The 24,708-nt window shown below is 37.8% G+C and overlaps 1 protein-coding gene across 8 annotated transcripts in view; it reads right to left on the minus strand.

The window, feature by feature from the left end:
* The window catches only part of Grip1 (glutamate receptor interacting protein 1), a 615,745-nt gene that overhangs the window by 105,476 nt on the left and 485,561 nt on the right, over window positions 1–24,708 (minus strand). For all 8 annotated transcript variants that reach the window (XM_090328055.1, XM_090328040.1, XM_090328060.1 and 5 more), the window contains exons 5-7: window positions 22,652–22,735; window positions 19,749–19,824; window positions 17,294–17,439 (exon numbers count right to left, since the gene is read on the minus strand). In XM_090328055.1, the coding sequence (XP_090184181.1) occupies window positions 17,294–17,439; window positions 19,749–19,824; window positions 22,652–22,735 (306 nt within the window). The remainder of the gene's footprint in view (window positions 1–17,293; window positions 17,440–19,748; window positions 19,825–22,651; window positions 22,736–24,708) is intronic.

Here is a 24,708-nt window from a genome sequence, read left to right on the forward strand (position 1 = left end):
ATTTACCAGTTAGTTAAAAGTATTTTTTCTAAAATGACATCCTGTTCAAATTATGCTTTTAATAATTTTTACTCTTTTCTGATAAGTACAACTGTAACAAAAATTTTAAAGTTTTTTAAATTGCTGATTTCTTTAATTTTTTTTCTACTAAAATATTGTACTTGGGAAATATTCAACAAGTGTATTTCCCATGTGAGCTTCATAATAAATCCTAATTGTCCAGGAAAGCTAGATGATACAACAGGAACATTTTGTACTACGCAAAGTACCCAAAGCCAATGAAACTCATATATTTTAGTCTGGCTTGAGTTGGGATCATATATGATTCTGGTCTTATTTCTAGCACAAGGCTTATTCTGGTATTTTAATTAACTTTGTATTTAAATAAACAATTTTTCAATTTTAAAAATAGAAGCTAAGAGCACGTGGCTCAAGCCTGTAATCCTAGCTATTAGGAGCCTGAGATTTGAAGATTTGTGGTTTGAAGCCAGCCTGGGAAAGAAATTCCACAAGACTTTCATCTTTAATAAACTACTAAAAAAAGTTGGAAGTGGTGTGTGGCTCAAGTGGGAAAGCACTCCTCTTGAGCTAAAGAAGCTCAGTGAGATCTCCCAAGCCCAGAGTTCAAGCTCTAGAACCAGCAAAAATAAAAACAAAAACAAAAGGAACATAGGCTCAATGGTTTCCCTCATTCATAATAATTAGTACACATCTAGGACTCTCCTAGCAGAGGATTATAATAGCTCAAAACCTAGATACATAAGATCATAAAGGATGAGGCTAAATGAAAGGATCTTCAGGATATGGAAACAAGATCTTTATCCTGTATGATTACTGTTCTTAATGCACTGTTATTTTTCTTCTCTTTCGTTGCCCTTTCATTAATTGCATATTGTTACTGTATCTGACTTTGATACCTAGCATATTTTATATACACTTATTTGTTTATTTGAAATTGGAAAGGGAAGGGGGAAAAACAAGATGACTGGGACAGAAACATGAGAAGGGGTATCAATGTGTGAGAAGTAATGCACCTACTATCTGATGAATATAACTGTAACACCTCTATACAATATAAAAGATTTCTGCATCACATAGTAATTTTTCTTATTCTTTAACTTTATGTAAGTGGGATTATAAAGCATGAACTCTTTTGTGTCTGACCATTTACTTTGCATATTTTTGAGCATTTTTCACATTGCTTCATATATAAGTAGTCTACTCTTATTAGGAAGAAATGTGTGTGTGTGTGTGTGTGTGTGTGTGTGTGTGTGTGTGTGTGTGTGTGTTTGTATGCCACAAGTTGCTTATCCATGGTTTCCGTGATGGATATTTGTTTCTAGTTGTTTACTTACTTCAGTTAAATAAGATTTCTGTGCAGGGACACAATATTAAAATTTAAGAAATAAAGGACAATGTTCTCTAAAAACAAAACAAAACTAGAGTATAAGGAAAAGTAGGGCACAGGAGGAAAACAGTAGAAGGGAACGATGAAAGTATATTATACTTTGTATCTACATATATATATATACAAGTTTACATATACTTTTTATATACATATATATATAAATGTCAGAATGAAGCCTATGTTTTATACAATGAGAATATACTTACATAGTTATTTTTCAGAAAGAAAAAGTAGGTCACCATTTTTGGTTTGTAAAGATCTTTCTGACCTCAGGAATAGTGACTTGCAGTAAATAAGAAAACACTACCATTTTGCTTAATATATAAGTTCTGGAGGCCTCTGTTCACATTCTTAGTACTAATGAGAATTTTTTTTTTTTGCCAGACTTGGGGCTGGACTCAAGGCCTGAGCACTGTTCTTTGGCTTTCCTCAAAGAGTATCACTCTACTACTTGACCTACAGCACCACTTCCGGCTTATTCTGTATAATGGTACCAAGGAACCCAACCCAGGGCTTCATACAAGCTACCCGGCCCCTAGAGTGAATTTCTTTTTGGGTGGGTCATGAGGCTTGAACTCGGCCTCCAGAACTATCCCTGAGCTCTTTAGCTCAAGGTTATAGCCCTACCCTTGAGCCAAGCCCCACTTCCCATTTTCTAGAATCTCAGGTCCTTTTATGTCCTGGTTGGCTTTGAACCTTGATCCTCAGATATGGAGCTGATTTTCAAGAAACTTAAAACTTTACATCTTCATTGCTTTATAATAGTGTAGAGGAGCTGGGAGCATAGACTAGTGGTAAAGTGCTTGCCTAGCATGCAGAAGCCCTGGGCTCAGTCAGTTCCTAGGTACCATATCCACAGAAAAAGCCAGAAGTGGTGCTGCGGCTCAAGTGGCAGAGTGCTAGCCTTGAGCAAAAAGTGTTCAAGGATAGTGCCTATGCCTTGAATTCAAGCCCCACACCTGGAAAAAGAAAGTGTAGAGAGTGGAACCAATCTGTTACTTGTGACTGATAAGTAATGGGAGAGTAGAAAGCGATACCAAAACAAAAAATCCTTTGCCCTGGCTGTGGAAAAGTAAAAGATTTAGCAAATTACACATAGCAATTGTCCAATGATCAGGTGTGTGTGTGTGTGTGTGTGTGTGTGTGTGTGTGTGTGTGTGTGTGCGCGCGCGCGCGTGCGTGCATTTTGTGGATTGTGGGGCTTGAACTCTGGGCCTGGTTGCTGTCTCTGAGCTCTTTAGCTCAAGGTTAGCACTCTACCCCTTGAACCACAGCACCATTTCCGGTTTTCTAGTGGTTAATTGGAGATAAGAGTCTCACAGACTTTTGTGCCTGGGCTGGCTCTGAACTATGGTCCTCAAATCTCAGCCTCCTGAATAGCTAGGATTACAGGTATAAACCACTGGTGCCCAGCTCCCATGTTCAGGTTTTATACCACCATTCTCCAGGAAGTCTGATTCCCTCTAAAGCTAAAAATAGTTACTGTGAGTTTTTTGGGGGGTTGGATAAGTGATTCACATAGAAAATGGAATGATTCTCCATCAGGCTGTATTGAGACAGAGAAACTATTTCAGTGGGAGTATGTGTGTACCAGCCTGAAAAGAATTTTTTTGCAAAGGAAGCTTCACTTCCCAAGATGAATAGGACAGTCAAGGTCTTTTTCTGAAGAGTTAAGGGCAACCAAAGACCAAATAACAAGGAAGCGAAAACATCATGCCCAGACCATTAGTAGAGCAAAGGCATATAGAGCCTTCTCAGCTTGGACTGCTGTGACCACTAGAAAGAAATAAAAGCCTGCAGACCAACACCTTGCATCTACAGGGTTCTCAATAAATAAGCACTTATATATGGTTATAAAATAAACAAAATGACTAATTATAAAAGTTTGACATATAGCTTTTAGGAATAGCAAATATGATTAATGTCAGGCCAAAAGAAGTCAAAGTAGACTCAAATGATGAGAGAATACTTAAAGCTTGCTACATGTATGTCTTGTATCTGCCTGGTGAGTTACATTCATTCATTATTTTCATTTCATTCTCTTGCTCACAGGGTTCTCGATGGAGCTAGTCATGCTAAATACTTGGTAGGTGAGACATTTTCATGCCTGCATTAGGTTGCAGGCTTGGTCAGCTGGAAGTGGTACATGATTAGAAATGTGTAAATATGGTTTGGTAAGATTCTAGAGGCCTTATTGCATTATAGGGTTTCCATAGTAAATAATTTGGATATTTTATCATTGCAGTATGTTAGCAACTTTGCAAAACACTATTTCCAGAGGGCCTTAGATACCTTTCAAAAGGTATCTGTCATATTTTCATCTGTATGGTGACCTAGGTCTTGTTTAGGCAACTATTGTTTTAGATAGAAAACATACTGGAAAGTCAGAAACAGACCTTTGTGCCAGAGTAAAATGCAGGCATCTATCAGATATACTATATAAACAGAAATAAAGGTAACTCCTGAAATATTCCAATACTTGAGTGGAAAAGTTCCTGAATTGGTATACATCTAGCTCTTCAGGGAACATGCAAATCTATCAGACCCAAGTATACATGCTCTAGTTTGTACATTTTCTACTCCAACAGCTCAAATGTGGAAACCCTGGCACCTGTGTATTGATGTGGAAGATGTGGAAAGTGATGGGACATTTACGAAGGAGGCCTCCTGGGAGAGCCTTGGGGTACTGAAAGTGCTCCCTAGCTCACACTAGTCTTCTCACATGAGTCCTTGGGAGAGCCACGGCCTGGGCTGTGGGTCCGTGCTGAAGTTCCTTCCTAACATGTATGAGGAACTGTATTTGGGCTCAAATTAGAAAAATAAATTCTTTAAATATTTTGGATTTGAGCCTGATCCTTGAATCATTATCTGTTTTTCCAGCTGGTGTCAGGATTACTTGTTCCCACGTTCACTCCTGCCACAATATCATGAGGCTTTTTTTTTTTTCCAGTCCTGGGCTTGAGCTCAAGTCCTGAGCACTGTCCTTGGACTTTCTCAGGGCTAGAGCTCTACCACTTGAGCCTCAGCACCACTTTTTTCTATGTATGAAGTACCAAGGAATCGAACCTGGGTCTTCATGCATGCTAGGCAAGCACTCTACCACTAGGCCAAACTCCCAGCCCTGTCATGGGGCATTTTAAGTGCTTTCCCATCCCCACACCAGAGGTCAAACCAAATAGAGCTGATTGATGTTGGGCTTACAGATTTTAAAACTGCAAACTTAATTTTTTTCACTATAAAGGAGGAATTCACGTATAATAATAGGAACAAAAATGGACTTATACAACATACAGTGCTGCACAGAGGTAAGGAAGGCAAAGAGCAAGAGCTAAGAGACTATTCTGTGTTAAAGTCTACAATACAGAACTACGATTTAAATAGTGACACTGTTGGATCATGCCAGACATCTTTATTCTGTTAAGAAGTCGATGTGGGCCCTGCTGTAGGGGTACCTGTATTTCTCTTCCTGAGCTACCTGTTCCTCTCATCTTTTCTGAGGGAAGCAGGATTCTAACACTTGTGGTTAGAAATCTGGGCTGCAGATAATAATGCCTTTGAGTCTATGATGTTGTTTCTGGGTATAGTTGAGATAAGAATTATGAAAAAAAAATAAAACCAGTATGAGGGTTCCAGGAAAATTATACCTCATTCCCATAGGCTGAGTGGCTTTACTATAATTTGAATCAATAAAAAATGGCTAAACGCACTAGTAGATAATTAATTCATTGTCTCGCTTCCTTCCCTCATACTTAGAACTTTCTTAGGCACTTAGTCTTAAATATTTGATGTTCTGGGTGTTTTCATGGAAGAGTGGGGGGATGATGTGCTCAAAAATGAGCAGAGGCCTAAAACTATTAGAGTTGAAATGGTAAGATTACATTTTTACTTTTTTTCTCATACTCTGCAAGATTTTTGAAGGGGCATTAACTGGATCTTTTTCTTTTTGTTGTTGGGATAATGTATAGAGGGGTTACAGTTACATTCTTCAGGTAGTAGGTGCATTACTTCTCGCACATTGATACCCCTTCTCATGTTTTTGTCCCCGTTTCCCTCCCCACTACCTGGATCTTAATTAGGAAATAAAAAGTTCTCTTTTGTCCCCTTGGTTGCTTTGAAAACTTGGATCTATACTTAAAATATGCATTATTTTATGCATCTGCGATAAGTTCCTTCAGCCCTTGAAGTGACCAATATCATATTTTGAAATCTATGTAGGCATCACCCTGGTTTAACACTAAATAATTTATGTGACCATGGATATTTAACTCAAACAAGATGAGGGGTGGTGTGGGGAGGAGGGAAATGGGGACCAAGACATGTGAAAGGGTATCAATGTATGGGAATTAATGCACCATCTATCTGGCAAATATCATGTAACCCTTCTATTAATTACAATAATAAATATATGAAAAAACCCAAAAGACCAAAAAACAAAAAATAACCCAAAACAAAAAGCTTAAGTGTCACTAGACCTAGCCCACACTTGTGATCCTAGCTGCTCAGGAGGTTGAGATCTGAGGATTGTGGTTCGAAGCCAATATGGGCAAGAAAGTCTCTGAGTCTCAACTACAATTAGCTACCAGAAAACCAGAAATGGCGTTGTGGCTCAAAGTGGTAGAGTACTAGCCTTGAACTGAAGCACTCAGGGATAGGACCTAGACCCTGAGTTCCAGCCCCACCAAAAAAACCCCAATGGATAATAATAATGTGCCTCAGAGTTCTACTGTGACAATTTGAGCTCATAAAACATGTAAGGTGCCTGGCTCCTGGCAGAAGGCTTGGCAGATACCAACTGCATAAATATTAATGTTAGTTCTCTCCTCTTCAGTTACTATCAGGACATACCAATGACATCTATGACCTCTCATTAGATTTCTAGTTGAAATGAAAAATGAGTTTCTATACTTGGCCTGAAAAAAAATAGAGAAAAGAATATTAAGCAAAAAAATTAAATAACTTATTTATATGCCCCAAGAACTTTCAGTTAGTATTTACTTCTAGGAGAGATGGAGTTAGGTTATTCCCAAAGGAAAGTTAGAACAGAGGACAAGAGAGAGAAAAGGTGGGAGGGCAGGAGGGGGAGAGGAGGAGGGAGCTGGATAGCTAGAAGATCATCAGTTACATCTTCCTGAGTCATTCCACTTACTTAGCTTTAAGTGTTGTGAATGATTTTAATATTATCCTATCTCCAATTTTAGATCATCTATACTGCTTTGTGTAGATAATCTGTGATTCACAGAGGCATATTTTGAGGGTAAGGCATTCAGAAAACATCTAGAAACTGTAACTATGTAAATCATGAGAGATTAATTTGACATTTTCCAAGGTGGCATGTTTAATAGTTCTGCCGCATGACTTTTGAGTTTGATTGACCCATCCAAAGCCTTCTTTAGCTCCCCATATGCCTTCCCTGGTGTGAGAATTATTCTGGGGGGCCTCCAATCCTTCACTGGATCTTTGTTTGGATAGTGAGCTTCATGATGCAGAATGTGTTATTCAGCAAAAAAATAAAACAAACAAAAAAACCCCAAAATTAATTTTATAAGGGAACTCAGGAGAAATGTTAATGTTGAGGATAACCTCTGCAAAATATAAAGGTAAGAGTCGACTTAGCAGCTGTCTCAGTGTGAGGTGTCTCAGATAAAATCAGCAGCAAAACTTCAAGGAAGCCAGAGGGAGCAGCAAAAATGAGATGGACCAAAATGTGCAACTGAAGACCACAGGAAGTGGCCATGAGGCAGCTGGAACACTGCTTCAGCACTAGGATGGATTCCTGTGAATTCATGATAACTTTTCTATTTTATTCTCTGAATAATGGGAGTAGGACTTTTTTTGTTTTTATTAGCTTCTTGAGAGCCATGAACTTATATGTTCTAAAAGATATGACTCGAGTGAGCTGGAAATGCAAACTCTCAATATTCTGCTTGTCTGATCATCCGGTGCTTATCAGAAAGCCACACCTGCAAGGGTCTATGTACAAAGAATCTCCCTTTTCCATGGCTCATTTAGTCTTTGCATCTGACTGGACACTGAGTAGAGATGATACAATAGATTTTTCACTTCTAGTTCACAGGAAGAGCTGGCACCGAAGACAGTTGAGAGTCCTCAGGTGATCTGCAGGACTCTAAGCTTCAAACATATTATCGCAGGCCTCTTCAAAAGCCACAAAGTTAAGTAAGGGTTTCTATTGCAAAGATTCGCATTTTCCACTTTGTTAAAAGGAAGGTGTTGTAAAATAGTATGGCTGGACACAGTGATATAGACCACTTCCTAACCTAGCCCTAGAACTTCCTAGTCTTCAAAGGACTGGAGAGAAGTCAATTTAGGACATGTACCACTGAATTGTCTTTTAGAAAATCTCCCACAGTCCTTCAGAGATGGAATCTCTATGCCAACATCTGCTGTGAGATTTTGCAGCTATGGCATTTCTAAATGACTAAAGTTGCTAATGGAAGTTCGGGTGAGAAATCAACTGTTAGGTAGGCGAGATGTCAATGAAAAGCCTTCCAAAGATTATCCTGAGATGCAGGCAGACTGACAGCATTATCTACAACTAAAGAAAATGCTTCTTTAAGGGAAAGAAAGGAAATGACAGAGAAGGGGATGGGGAGGGGGAAAAGGAAGAAGTGAAGACAGAATAGACAAGAATATTCAAAGATGAATACAAATGGCTTACTTCAGCCTTTATTGCATTTCCTACTACTGTCTTTGGCGATCTCAAGGGAAGAGTAAATATTGCCTCTCAATTTAGATAAAACACAAGGGACAAACTGCTTTTATGCTGTCTGTATTCATTCATTCAACAAATATTTAATGTGTACCTTACCGTTTAGTGAAGAAGGCCAACAAATTAGTATTCTAAGTGTGATTATTACTGTGGAAGAAAAGTAAGCGTTCCCCGGGGATGTAAAACAGGAGACCTAAGTTAGATAGCGTCTCTGGGAAGTTACATTTTTTCCCCCTCTAGGAAGTGGTATCGAGTTTCTGATAACAACACAAACATATAAAACAAAGGTAAAGAATATGTGTTTCCTTATGTGCAGGGTTCAGAGAATCATGTCTGAGGCAAAGGTCTGAGAACTCAAAGAGGGTCAGGTGTGTTTCTATCATTGTGACTGAGGATGTGAGGCATCATATCCTCCAGGAGGAGGTGAGGGGGCTGTGGTGGGCATTCCAAGGAGTAACCCCACTCTCCTCTGCGATTCATCAGGGATGTCTTCGAGCCACCTTCCATGTTAAAGCCATATGGACAAGGAGTAGTATTGCTTATTTCTCTGATACCATGACTGTGGGGGTAAACTTATATTTCAATGTTCACTAGCCTATCAGAATGAATCCTAAGATATAATCATTTTACCATCTACTAAGCACTAAAAAAATAAATAAGCCAAGCTCTGTGGGAAAACAAGGAAGAAAACTTTCATGTCCAATAGGAAATCTTGCACCCTTCTGCCTCTTTGGAAGCTGTATCTTGGCATTACAAACTACAAGGTATAGAGAGCAGTGACTTTTTTTCCCCCATAGAAAGACTGTTCGAGGCTCATTTTATAAATGGGAGTATAAAATAAGTACAGTGTCATAAAAAAGGAAATACTGATTAAATTCCTTGGTGCCAATCTATGAAAGTTGGCCCTAAACTGATCAGGGCAAGTGCTTGTCTGCTTTTCTTCTTCAAAGGAAAAGCCAGTCTAGTCTAATCAAGACATGCCAAGGATCTTGAAGAAACTTATCAAGCAAAAGCGCTTGCCCCCAACAAAGGCCATCAAGCTTTTCATCTTACTAAAATAGGCAAAATTAAAGGGCTCATTTGCCCCTGAAAGAACATATTTTATTTTAGAAGCATCATCTACAGTCTAAAAATGAGGGGACTCAAAACCAAATTTCCATTAATTTATTAAATGTCTCAGAATGCCAATCTTTGCAGATAATGGCTTCACAGCAGTGTGCTGGCCTTCACACTGGCCACAGGAATGCTGGGAAATGATCTTCGGGACATTTGTAACTGTCAGCAGCACAGCTGGGTTTGATGTGAGTCATAAGGAATTGATTAGGATTCCTTTTTAGATAGTGGTTTAACAGTAAACATTTCAAGTGCGGTTTATATTATAGTCAAATGTTATTTAAGAATACTTTTATTTATAGCATTATTTTCTTCGGGGTTTATCATTGGTATATCATTTAAAAATAGAGTGCGATGACAAGTTCTCTATCTTTAAATTCAAAGAACAATCTCTGAGGTGATACAGTATGGTCATCTTAATTCACAAGTATAGACTAGTGCTTCCAGAAGATTTGTCAGACATTTTGGTTTCTAACATAAAAAATACTACTTAAACTATATTTGACTGGGCTTTTAAGTAAATTTAGGCATCTATTTATTAGCTTTTGTTCCCTATACTTATAGCATTATTTCTCTCTTTATCACCTATGAACTGAAGTATTATTCATAACACTTTATTCTCATAAAGTATTTTATTTTTCAGAATTTACCAGCTAGAAGGGCTCTGAAGTTGAATTTCTTATGGTCTAGTAGATAGATCAAAAGGCTAGTGATACTCTAGCTATTAGATAGTGTAAGATATCACTGTGATTTTGTTCACTGAGCTTCCTACAACCTACCTTAATCCTTCCTCATCAAGTACTGCAGATGGTCACTATTAGTTAATCAGAGATGACACAGAAATAGAAAATTATCCAGTCATTCATTCAAGAGATATGACTGAGAGTTTATTTTGTGCCAGGTACCTAATTAGTTTGGCTTATTATCTTTAAGAATTTGTATGGCTACAGTGAGAGGAATGAGGCAACAATCAGGAAAGCAACTCCTTTTGCAATAGCCCCAAAGAAAATAAAGTACCTAGGAATTAGCTTAACTAAGAATGTAAAGGACCTTTTTGATAAAAACTTTAAAACCCTGAAAAAGGAAATTAAAGCAGAACTGAGGAAATGGAAAAACCTCCCATGCTCCTGGATTAGAAGAATCAACATCGTGAAAATGACAATCTTGCCAAGAACTATCTACAAATTCAACACAATACCTATCAATATCCCAATGTCATTCTTTAAAGAAATAGAAGAGGCAATCCAAAATTTCATATGGAATAATAAAAGACGCCGTATAGCAAAAACACTTCTTAGCAGAAAGAACAGCGCCGGAGGAATTTCAATACCAAACTTTAGACTCTATTACAGTGTTATAATAATCAAAACAGCTTGGTACTGGCACAAGAACAGGCCTGAAGACCAATGGAATAGAACTGAGGACCCAGGTATTAAACCACAGACCTATGGCCACCTAATCTTTGATAAGGGAATCAAAAAAATAGAATGGAAGAAAGACAGCCTCTTCAACAAATGGTGCTGGCAGAACTGGTTAAGCACCTGCAGAAAACTAAAGTTGGATCCTTCTTTGTCACCCTGCACTAGAATTAACTCCAAATGGATCAAAGACCTTGAGGTAAAAGCCAACACACTGAAAACTTTACAAGAAGGAATAGGAGATACACTAAGCCTCCTTGGCACAGGTTGAAACTTTCTCAATAACGACCAAGAAACACAACAAATCAGAGACAGTCTGGATAAGTGGGACTGCATTAAACTGCAGAGCTTCTGTAGGGCAAAGGACATAGCTAGTAAATTAAATAAGAAGACTACAAAATGGGAGAAGATCTTCACTAACCATACAATGGACAAAGGCCTCATATCTAAAATATATCAACAGCTCAAAAATTGAATCACTCCAAAACTAATCTCCAAAGTAACAACCATCCCATTAAAAGATGGGCCAAAGACTTAAAGAGAGTCTTCTCTGAAGAAGAAACAAAAATGGCCTACAGACACATGAAGAAATGCTTGACATCTCTGGTCATAAAAGAAATGCAAACCAAAACAACTCTAAGATTCCACCACACTCCAGTTAGAATGGCCATGATCAAGAAATCTAATACCAATAGATGCTGGAGGGGATGCGGCCAGGAGGGATCAATACTACACTGTTGGTGGGAATGCGAACTTGTTCAACCACTATGGAAAGCAGTATGGCAGTTCCTCAAAAGACTAAACATAGAACTCCCCTATGACCCAGCAATTCCACTACTTGGCATTTACCCAACCGTCCAGAAACACGGGCATACTAAACCCACTAGCACAACGATGTTCATTGCAGCACTATTTACCATAGCAAAGATATGGAACCAACCCAGATGTCCCTCAGTTGATGAGTGGACCAACAAGATGTGGTATTTGTACACAATGGAATTCTATGCTGCTATCAGAAAGAAGGACATCACCCCATTTGTAAGGAAAGAAAAAATCATATTAAGTGAAGTAAGCCAGACTCAAAGGAACATAGGCTCAATGGTTTCCCTCATTTGTCATAATCAGTAGAAACCCTGGGCTTTCCTAACAGAGAATTTCAATAGAGTAAAACCTAGATACATAAGGCCATACAGTATGATGCTAAATGAAAGGACCTCTAGGATATAAAAACAAAAGCCATACAATGAGTGATTGTTGTCCTTAATGTACTATGCTATTTCTCATCTCTTTTGCTGTCCCTTGGTTAACTCATATTGTTACAGTATTTCACTTTGTTATCTGATATATTGGATATATTTTTATTTGGTTATTTGAAATTGGATAGGGAAGGGGGGAAAACAAGATGAGGGGAGAGGGTGGGGGAAGGGAAATGGGGACCAAGACATGAGAAAGGGTATCAATGTATGTGAAGTAATGCCCCTTCTATTTGGTGAATATAATGTAACCCTTCTATTAATTACAATAAAATATGTGAAAAAAAAAGAATTTGTATGGCTGTGAGTTGGTAATTCATACCTGTAATCAGGAGGTAGAGATAGGAAATATGGTTTGATGCCAACTCAGGCAAAACATTCTCCAGACCTTATGTTAATTGAAAAAGCTAGGTGTGGTAGCAAATATCAGTTAGCCTATTTATGGTGAAAACCATTGTTCACCTCAAAAATATTTTGACAGTCTATCTCTACATCAAATAAGGCTAGAGAGTTGGTACGTGTCATACAATACTCTCCTGTCAAGTGTAAATCCATGAGTTCAAACCTTAATACCATCAGAGGAGTTACTTAAAGCTCTAGCAGCTGGTGTTTTCTACTGTACTCATATCTCCTTGGTTTTGGTGGGGAGTCCTTATGGTGGGCAGACTTTCTGAATTCACATCCCAAGACTTCATGCCTTTTCCCCAGATGCCATGAATGTGTCATTCCCATGATTATCCTCGCACAACTGATCTAAAAGAAGAGAGCTTATATGGTGGGCCTAATATAATCAGATAAATCTTTAAAAGTAGAGAATTTTCTACAGCTAGTGGGAGAGAAGTAGAGATTATGCAATGCAGGGGAAGGACTTTTCCCTGGTGTGAAGATGGAAAGGGTAGGTGGGGGCATAAGGAAAGTGAGTAGTCTCCAAAGTGTGCCTTGGCTGACAACCAGTGAGGAAAGGGGAGGCCTGAGATCGTCTACTCTGAGGATCTTCAGTCTGTCACCTGGATTAGCTCAGAAATGGGTTCATTTCCGAGCCTCTTGGAAAGAAATTACCCTGCTGGAGCCAGGAGTTTGGTCTAGTGGTAGAGTGCTTGCCTAGCATACACAAAGCCCTGAGTTTGATTCCTGGGTACCACCTACACAGGAAAAGCTGGAAGTGGTCTGTGGCACAAGTGGTAGAGAACAAGCCTCGAGAAAGCTCAAGGACACTGCCCAGGCCCAGAGTTCAAGCCCCAGGACTGAAAAAAAAAAGGAAAAGAAATTACATTGCTGTCACTTTGACTCAGATTGATCCTAATCAGAGAATGCAGCCAGGCCTCAGTGGGGAGGATAGAGTTTCACAATGGCATTCCCATAAATGTAGATCATGTTATTTGATGTGTGTGTGTGCGCACGCACATGCATGCGCATGTGCACACACACACACACACACACACACACACACACACATACTTCTGTGCATGCTCTTTTACTGGGGCCTTGAGTTTTCTCTTCTCAAGGATGCCACTGCTTGAACACACCTCCACTTCTGACTTTTTGCTGGTTAATTGGAGGTAAGAGTTTTGGGGGTTTTCCTGCCCTAGTGGCTTTAAACTGAGATCCTTAAATGTCATCTTCCTTAGTAGCTAGCATTGCAATTGTGGACCCACTGTCACCTGTCTTGTTCTTTGGCCATTTTTTTATATTGGAAATAAAATTCCAAATGAAAAACTGCTTCCACTTAAAAAGCACAGACTTCTTTTATGTAGGCAACATTGGACTTTTGTTTATGCTATTGTCTACGAAGAAGAGAAAGTTAGGCTGTTATTCCACAAGAAGAGTGGAATCCAAGGCTGTCTCTGTGCAAAAACCTCAAGATTATATCTGAGAAATAACTATAGTTTAAAAAAAAGGCCTGCAGCCAGGTGCTGGTGGCCCGTGCCTGTAATCCTAACTCAGGAGGCTGAGATCTGAGGATCATGATTTGGAAGCCGGCTCTGCCAGCAAAATCTGTGAGACTCTATGTCCAATAAATTTCTCAGAAAAAAGCTGACAGCGCTGCTGTGACTCCAGTAGCAGAGTGCCAGCCTTGAGGACAGAGAGGCTCAGGGAACTACATGTAGGCCCGAGTTCAAGAGAAAAAAAAAGGCAGGGGCGGGGGAGGGAGTCTTGAAGTGTAGATCAAGTGGGTGAGCACTTGATTAACAAATGCGAGGTCCTGAGTTCAAGCCTTAGTACTGATAAAATAAGAATACAAGTAAACAAATAGACAAACAAGGTTAATTTGCTCCTGGGACTAGTGAATGAAAATTCACTGGCATAAATTGCCTGTATTTATCTCAATATTAAGAATGTAAAATTCAAAGTTCAGACAATATCTAGTTGTGATAATGCCAATACACCTACACGATTATTTTTCTTTAATTACATAGGAATGATTATCTCTTGAAGACTCACAATTTTCAGATCTATCCCGAATAAAACAATTTCTTAGTATTCTTGAACATGAAGAAAATTGAAGGAACATTTGTAATAATTAGTACATATCTAGGAGTCTCCTCGCAGAGGATTACAATAGCACAAAACCTGGTTTCATGAGGTCATGTAGGATGAGACTAAATGGAAGGATCTCCAGGATATGGAAGCAAGAGATTTATCTTGTGTGATTGTTGGTCTTAATGTACTGTTATTTCTCTTCTCTTTTTTTGCCTTTATGGTTAATCTCATATTGTTACTGTATCTGACTTTGTTACCTGGTATATTGTATATGTGTTTACTTGAAATAGGAAAACAAGATGACTGGGAGGGGGATGGGGGAGAGAAATGGGGACAAAAACATGAGAAAGGATATCAATGTGTGAGAAGTAATGCACCTACTATCTGGCAAATGTAACTGTAATCCCTCTATACATTACAATAAAAAGATCAGTTACACTATTATAAAGTTTAAGAAATTGTATTCATTGACTCTTATTTTCTTATAGAAATACATTGATTTTTTTATTTTTCTAAAGATAATATTTTCTAGCAAAAAGAAGAAAGGAAAATTGAGTGGAAAGGTAGGGTTGAGGGAAAATCTACTGGGGTGACATTGATCAAGATCCATTTTATTCATAAATTGCTTTGTTGAATGGCAACTCCTTCAAACACTTAAAGATAACAAATACCTATTTTAGAAAATAATTTCTTGGAAATGACAATTTTTGTTTGCTGAGGATTGAATGGTTGTGTGTAAGGACTATACATATAATTTGGCAGAGACGTAGCACCAGAGAGCCTTTGTAAACAAAGGTTCAGTTTTCTTCTTCAGTATTCGAATTGCTTACTGGAATAATCCAGGTTAACATAAGGAAAGCTTTGAAGACGAGCAGCAAAAGTGATTGTTAAAGGGAAAGTTAGAGACCTATAGGCTTCAAAGGGAAGTACCATAGGTAGATTAACGTGATCTAACGTTTTATGATGCTATTCTGCAGTGTAGGATGAAATCATACCAATCATGGAATAAACTTCTCTTTGAATCTACAGCATGACTACTGACATTTTGGTACATTGTACGCAGGCCCCACTTAAAGATGGTCACAAGGACAGCTAGCTAATTTCTGAGCAAACTGATTGTTCACATATCACTAAGTGACTTCTTTGTGTGTCTGAAGGCTCCATGTGAAGTGTTTTGTAAATAAGCAAATAAAGATGAGTTGGCTATTGTCCCCTCTGGGTCTGTGGTCCCTGGTATTGCATGAGGAAGCACATATAGATATTTAAGGCAAAGGAAAATGTGGTCCCTAAGCCCCAAAACTCACTGCAGAGGACTTTTTTCTCTTTCAAAATGGAAAGAAAATCAAACACATTGAGTAATCCAAATACAATAGGAACAATAAAGAGGTGGATTGGACCCGGGCCCATGCTCTATTTTGAAAGATTTGGCGTGCTATACTAGACATGGGACACAACAGCTCCCAACATTTCAGGTATATTTTCATCTTTATTATCAGCTGCAACAATTTGTTGGTTATATTTCAAATTAACTAGGATCACTGATGGTTACCTTTCTTCTTTTTTTAAAATTATTTATTTATTTATTTATTTAATTTATTTTTGCTCTTCTTGGGGCTTGAACTCAGGGCCTGAGCACTGTCCTTGGATTTTCTCAAGGCTAGAGCTCTACCACTTGAGCCACAGCACCACTTCTGGCTTTTTTTCTATGTATATGGTACTGAGGAATCAAACCTGGGTCTTTGTGCATGCTAGGCAAGCATTCTACCACTCCTCCTGGGCCCTGAAGGTAACCTTTCTTCTTCAGAAAATTCACTTAGATTATACTATGGTGAGCCTTATTTTATCCAGCATCAAGAAAAAGAAAGAATATTTTCAAATGAACAATGCATAGAGACTTTTATGTTGGTCATGGGACTTGAACTTGGCCTGAGTGCTGCCCCTAAGCTCTTCAGCTCAAGACTAGTGATAAAGCACCCATCTAGCAAACAAAAGGTCCTGAGTCCCAACCTCAGTACTGCCAAAAATTACAAACAAAAAGTAAATAAAGTGGGCATTGGTATTGTCCTTTTGATATGCCAAGGAAATCAAGTTATATGGTTGAAATAAATAGAAGAAAATGAGTAGAGTTCAAAATAGAATCTAATTCATCTATTGAAATGAGTCCAAATGCCACATAGTAAGTACAGAAAGAAAAAAGGAAGGAAGAAAGAAGGAAATAGAAAAAGTAAGTAAAGGGAATATTCATTTGGAAACTTTTCATTTTCATCTTATATCACACCATCTGCCATTCCATGCCATCCTAAATTTCAAAATTTAAGCAAGCAACAGGAAACTAGGAGAACATCTTTCCATTTTACTCTAAGTATAGGACTAGAGTTACAATTAAAGTCAACTTTTAATGAAAGAATACTGCACATGTTTTGATTATAGTCAACGGTACTACATATTTCCTTTCTTTAAGTTTGATGTGGAAATATATGTCCATTTCTCTTATTCTGTGTAGCTGGTTTTATCCTGTGAAGTTACAAGAAGGAAAGAAATAGCCTACTGCTGCAGTCTCTATGTAGTAAAAGAGTCATAATCCTCAAGTTAAGAATGTTATTTCTGAGTTCTAGAAGGGGAAAGTACTTCACTACCAAACAATGACCCATAGGGAAGCTGTGTGAGACATTGACAGAATGAGACTTCATGATGGAACCTATTGACATGAGGTTCTTATACCATTGGAAAGTACCATTCCTTTCTTCCTAAACTCAAAGTAAGAGGAATTAGAATGGATGGAATTCTGTCTGCTACAGGAGGCAGGAAAACACTTGTTTAGTCCACACTGGTTCAACAGGCCAGTGATGGGACTGAGTATGGAAGAGATTATGCGCTTAGGACTTCGACATACCCATCACGGAGACATCATATTCAACCAGCAGCGTTGCTTCTTGTCCGCATTGTTTAAGAATACTCATGGCTTCAGCATGTGTGGTTCCAAGAAGTCGAATCCCATCCACACTGAGTAGTCTATCACCGGGTTTGATAGTTCCCTCCCTAGAGAGAGAATCGAGGAATAGTCTTTACTAATTTAGAGCCACGGGGCATAGTATTCATAGTCACTTAGCCAAAGCCATTCTTTCACACTGAATGAACCTTCCCTTTGCCTATCTTTTAGGCATCAAATATGGCATCAGGAGTGTAAAGAGGTAACCCTGAACAGTAAATTGTAGCAATACAAAAATAAGCAATGAGAAAACTACCCATTAGCACATAGCCTAACTAACTACCTACAGTCAACTCATGGAGTACAAAAGCAAGGAAGGCTCACCCTTTTCTAAGCTTTCTGCCTTTGAGTCTAAAATTGATTTATTGGGACACAGGAAAAAAAACCATGCACCTGCTTCCCTCCACATCCTGGTGAGCAGAAAAGCCTTCTAACTTCATTCAATTTATTACCACTGAATCCAAGTGAAAAAGGAAAGCTGGGAGAATTTTCCTAGTCTGTAAATTTCCCTACTGATTTATAAGGCCATTTGGGGATCATTAAATTGATTCAGTCTCACATACATTGGAAGAAGTAGGCAAATCCTGCTGTAATGTAGAATCTCAAGACGTTGGGATTTGATGACTCAGGTCATTAGAGACATGGTAGAGACAGAGCCAGGGTGTCTTCCAGAACACACTCACCCCACTTGATGTATGGGATGGAAAAAACTCAAATGCCAGGTTTACAAATTTAGAATTGGGGGAATGATCTTAAACAAAAGCCAAAACAAAAACATCAAGACATCTTTTACCTACTGACTCGAAGTGTTTTTATTCTAACAGTTCTGTGTGTTCTCAATTATTATGACAAAATATGTATTGTGACAAAATAATGTATTTTAGTCTGTTTCTAAGATTCCTGTTATCCTTAACCTGAAGTCTGAATAAGAAATGGACATGCTTTTATTTTCACCAGATAGGACCATTTCTAGAGAAGCATGGGAAAGGGGAAAAAAAGAAATATTTCTATGTTATCTTTCCAAAGATAAATGTAATATGATATAGGTGAGAACTCAGTATTTTCCTATTCTCATATATCATATGCAATGTTATCTTTTGCCAAAGCAAGGTATCCTTGAGCTTTGGAAGAAAATATACTTGGAATTAAATCCTACGGATCTTCTACCAATAACTGACAATGACTTACACCCTGCTCCTGTGCTTTGTCATCTGTGAGACAAAAAAAAAGTTCCTTACTCATCTGGTAGTTATCAGGCTAAATAAGAAATTATTGGCCAAATAACACAGTTTCTGACATGTAGTACATGCTTAATATTAATAATACACCTGTTTTTAGAAATATTTTATATCTTTAAGCAGTTGACCAAGGAGTTGCCATTTAACAAAGAAGTTTATAAATACATAATGTATCTTGATCAATATCAACCCTTTCAACATTGTTATCTCTTCTCTATCTACCATTTTTCCTTACTCTTCTTTTATCTGCCCTTTTCCCCTGGACCCCAACTTCCACCCATATCTAGCTTTAAAAATACAAAAATCCACATATTTTTGTTTATAACAGACACAGAAGCAATTAGGACATTTTGTCTGATCCTTCAACAATGTCTACTGGCTGGAGTTGGGTTTTTCAGTCAGTATGGAGCTGGCTTTTGTTGTGGAAAAGTAACATGGAAGAAACTAAATTATCTTTTAAATATATATCTCAAGTTCAAGATCAACAAGGCTTATGATAGCAAAGGTGAAGGAGCCTGTCCTTCAAATGTTCACATTCTCAAGAAGGAGAAATGTAAGACATGGAAACTCTAGAGAATGACAACCCTCCTTCCATTTAACTAAGAGTCACTCTCAGTCACTTCCATTTTGACATTTAGTGCCATAATCAGTGGGAAAAAGTAATACTGATAAGCATGCTGGTCAGATTAAGCATCACTAACACCCAGCCTTTAAGACTAAGGAGCTACCCAGGGAACAGGATGAATTTCAGTGCCTGCCTTGAAAGAGCTAGCTGCTTTAATAACTGCCTCCAGTGTGACAGAACCCCTGAAAATATTATCTTCCCCTCTGATAAAAATGAGCCAAATTGAAAGGCAGTTAGGATTGTATACATTGACAATGGAGGGGACTGAACTCAGAATGAAGTTATTCACCAAAGATAAAATATAGTAAGTGTAGGATCTGGGGGAAAACCTTATTTTTCTGTGATTTCACAGCTCAAATTCTTTTTACTTTTCACATGTTAATGTATTTACTTAATCGCTCTCTTTCAGCATAACATTTATAAATCCATTTCAACATCGAACTCTCCAGTTCTCCTCAATCTATTTTGGCTAGTGATACAGAAAGACGAAACTCACCTGTCAGCAGGCCCTCCGGGACGAACACACGTTATCACAACTGGACGAGATTTATTTCTGTCGTCGTGAGCTCCTCCTAGCAAAGGAAAGGATTACAATGTTAAAAATATGCTTTTTATGGATGTCATTAAACAACATTCACTTCCAAAATACTGGCTTAGAGACTGTAATGCATTGGTTGGTGTGTGCTGGGAGGGGAGGGGAAACATGCAAAAATGTCCTTCTAGCATATAATAGTCTTCAAAGTTTTATTTGTTTTTGTAAAGATATGTTTTTATAAGTGGCCACTTCTCAAGAAATATATGGCTGCCGTAAAGTGATGTAAAACATACAAAACTCATATAGTGGAAGATCAACTCATTACAAGATCTATCCTAATAAGAACTAGCAGCTGTTAACAAGGCACAGGCACACACACACACACACACACACACACACACACACACACACACACACACACTGTGTTGATCAACCTGGATTATAATGCAGCTGAGTAAGTAGGTCTACATTCTGACATAAAGATTAAAGTAAAAAGAAATTAAGGGGCTGAAGCAGTTTCTGCTAAAAGAGGAGTATTCAGGGGCGAGGAGTTTGGCCTAGTGGTAGAGTGCTTGCCTAGCATGCACGAAGACCCGGGCTCAATTCCTCCGGTACCACATACATAGAAAAAAAAGCCAGAAGTGGTGCTGAGGCTCTAGCCTTGAGAAAGTCCCTAAATTTGGCAAAACTCAGTTGGTCCCTTTGTTGATGGATTAAGCATGACCTATATACCAGAAAGTAGTGCAGGCTCTTCGGCATGCATTTTGAGATTTAAAATTTCTGCGATGTGAAATGATCATTTTGGTAACATGATGTCATCAGTTGTCTTGAGGTACTTATGAAATTCATTTGCTTCTATTTTTGTATCTCTTAATTACAAATGACTACTGACAACTTTTTGTTAGCAATTTGATTTGTTATTGATTAACCTTACAGTAACTAAAGATGAATATGTGAATTAGTAGTAGTTTTTGCTCATTTTTCAGTGACTAGGCTTGTATGTCTGATGCAAAAGCACTTCGTCACACTTATCTTGCAATAACAGGTTTGTATAGTCCACCATCAATCTGAATTCTTTGCACAATAACTTTTATCAGATTTATCTCATTATTTTCCACATAAGTTTGGGAATGGTTTTGGTCAATGATCTTGAGGTCTAGTGTTCCTACTGAAAATAGAATTTAATGACAAGAACATAAACACCACTAGTCTAAACTTTATGAGCTCCTAGTTCTTTATCCTCTCCATGACTCCTGTGGGTACTTTATCAACTTATGTCTTAAATTTGGTGAACAAGATAGAAATCCTGTCTTATGACTTCACAGTATGTATTTCTACGCTGACATGCTTAATAAAGATTTGACAGAAACTCCAGTGGCTCACACCTCCTAGCTACTCAGGAGGCTGAGATCTGAGGATCACAGTTCAAAGCCAGCCCAGGCAGAAACATCCCAGTGAGATTCTTATCTCCAATAAACTTCTAAGAGAGAGGGGGGGAGGGAGGGAGTGTGCTGGAAGTGGTGCTCAGGTGGTAGAGTGTCAGTCTTCAGCACAAAGAAGCTCAGGGATATCACCCGAGTGTAAGCCCCCTCCTCCAAAAGAGATTTGACAGATTGACTTTCTAAATAGTTGATACAGATTAGAATAATATTTAGAACTCATTTAAAATGAATTGGTATAAGTCTTTTATACTTTCATGCCATTCTATCGCATCCCCTTATAAGGGATGATGAATGATGATAATAGTGATGACACCATAAAGTAGTTGCTAGAAGAGAAAAATATTTAACTCAACAAACATGGGCTATGCCCAGTTTTGCTAGTATCATTGTTTGATAGGAGGACTTCACTCTTGCTAGGCAAGGGGTTTTGACACCGAATGACACCATAGTCCTTTTTTATTTTTCTTATACACTACTTTTTAGAGAAGGTCTCAGTTAATCAGTATACATTCCTGGACCATAGTCCTCTTATTTCAGGCTCCCCACTGTATCTCAGGTTGGCCTTGAATTACAAGCACTTAAATTTCAATCTCCCAAGTACCTAGGATGTATAGATATGAGCAACTCGTGCCTGGCTTAATCAGAATTTTAATAATAATTTTGATAGATTTTTGACTCTAGTGAATTACAACCAGAGGGAAAACAAAAAATAACTGATAATGTGTAATGTTAAAAATGTCTTGATACTTATATAATTCTGAGTGAAACCTCATTTTCATACTAGGAATCAAGAGTTGTTAATGTAAGGAAAATCTTTCAGGGATGAAATTGCTAGTAAGAAAAAACAAAACAATAAAAAGTAGAATCATAGCTCAGACTTAATGGCTTTACAGGCAAGTTAGAGTCACTAGGAATCTTCATTATCAATACCATTCTGTAATAAAATGACTTAAGCTGATGTACACAAGTCCCCAAAGGACTAGATTATCTTCAGTTCATTTTTAGAATGCTACAATGACAAAATGCATTTCAGAAGAAATTAATTTAAGCAGTTAAGGATTAATTTAATCCTTGTATAACACCAAATTGAGCCATACTCATCAACATTTTTGATCTGGTTACATATTGAAAAGGGAAATGCAAAGGAGAAGCTAAAAAATGATAAATCAGGAATTGACAAGGCTGATAGCAGCTGCTGACCCTGTATTAGTGGCTTGAATTAAGCTGATTATTTGTATTCCATGTTGATTGCCACTTGTTGGATTTATTCAAAGAAAATTAGGCATGAATATCAAAGAATATCTTCACACAATGGAAACATCAGTTTTCTGAGGATGGCTTTCCTATTCTCTCAATAGTAGCATTTCAATGACAAATTCTCCAAGAGCATCTTATGGTTCATATATTCTCAACACCACCTACCTCGTATGACAAAACCAAAGGTATTGCCTTCTTTGTGTAATGTGACCTCCACTGTTCGAAAAATAACACTTGATCCTTGTACAGCTGAATATGAAGAAAAGAGAGGGGGATACAAATGTTAAGTTACAATGCAAGTCCAGTGTTTTTCAATGCAGTGTAAAATACTACAAGTACTCCTATACACAATTTGGAAGCAATAAATCCAATAAAATGGAAGATGTCAAAAGAGGCTAACATCTATCATTTGTTAGAAGAACTTAATTGTAATGACATCCAAATACACTATGAGAGAATCATGGAGATCCAAGTGGAACAAAAGCTATAGCTAGTTCCTTATCGTCTATGTAGACAGTTTATAGTTAGAGAGTAAAGACAATGGACAACAGTTTGTGTGTGTGTGTGTGTGTGTGTGTGTGTGTGTGTGTGTGTGTGTTCACTTTATAGTCTTGCAGAATTAAAGAAATCCTAAGTCCATTCAAAATATTACAATTAAGAAAATAAACATTTACTTATTTTTACTTGACTTTGCTATGCTTATGATGTTTGCCTGTTTCTTGCTCTCATTTCACAAAAAGAAATTGAATTCCTAAGCTGCAATCTCTAATTATGTTATACACACATTAGACTGGAAGTTATAGGAAGGCACAATCACTACAATATTCTGTAAAATTCCTTTTGTGAAACCACTGACAAAATCAGATCATATAATATATTATGGCTGCATTTAAAATGAAATTTCCACAAATTAGTATTTTATCATCATGATTATGGGGATGTTTTTGTTCAAAGAGACAAAAACTTGTGTGATATGCAGAATTATACAGTTTTAGATCCTTCCCTCTAAATTTCTGCCATAATATCTAATGCCATATTCATTATCACTAACACGTTTATATTGTTCCTTAATTCTAAAGAGCTGAGTATACAACTATCAACAAGAAGTATGTGGTATATGACTTACAATGTTTCACTATAATTTTTTAACTCTATGAAGGTGTACAAGTGGTTCATTTCAGTATAGTATTTAATAAATGGCATGAAATATTCGACACATTATTGTAAAATAGGCTTCATGTTATGTGATTTTTGTTCAATGGTAGCCTAATGTAAGTGTTTTGAGCATGTTTAAGGTCAGTTTGGCTGATGTTAGGTAGGTTAAATGTTTTGTTTGTTTGTTTGTTTGTTTTGCCAGTCCTGGGCTTGAGCTCAGGGCCTGAGCACTATCTTTGGACTTTCTCAAGGCTAGAGCTCTACCACTTGAGCCTCAGCACCACTTTCTATATGTGGTACCGAGGAATCGAACCCAGGTCTTCATGCATGCTAGGCAAGCACTTTAACCACTAGGCCAAACTCCCGGCCCAAGGTTAAATGTTTTAATAGCATTTCAACATACCCATGTTTTCAATTAATGATGGCTTTATTGAAATTCATCCTGACTGTGGCAAGGAACAATGGTATATAGACAGAAACTAAAGGCATTAGATGAAAGAAATTTTAAAATGTTTTTTCCTACCACTCAGAGAAATAGCTGGTAGTATAAGCACTGATTAAAATTATTCTTTTGTGCTGGTAATAGGGCTTGAACTCAGCCTTGGCACTGTTCTTCAGCTTTTGTACTTCCGGCTGGTACTTTACTAAGCTTAGCTGATCCACAGCTCAGCTTCTGGCTTTTGGCTGGTTAATTGGAGATAACAGTTTTGGGACTTTTTCTGGCCTGGGCTTGCTTTGAATCATATTCCTCAGAATTCAGCCTCTTGAGTATATAGGATTACAGGCATTAGCCACTGGTGTCCAGCTTTAAAAATCATTCCCAATGATCAAAAATTAGGTTCCTTAATGAGATATTATAGAAATGAGTGTGAAATGCATACACTGAAATTCACAAAACTAGTCTGAGGTATAAGGCAGGATGCACACGGTCAGGCTAAGATATAAAGTACAGTAAGAACCTGGATCTGCTGAGAAGCAACAAAAACCTTCAGCTGAACAAATGTTTTGCTATACTGCTGATTTAATTAAATGTCATATTCTTGCTATCGGGGGAATTTCAGTTTATT

Source organism: Megascapheus bottae, chromosome 2 (assembly GCF_031878675.1).
Source record: "Megascapheus bottae isolate mThoBot1 chromosome 2, mThoBot2.hap1, whole genome shotgun sequence".
Lineage (NCBI taxonomy): Eukaryota > Metazoa > Chordata > Mammalia > Rodentia > Geomyidae > Megascapheus > Megascapheus bottae.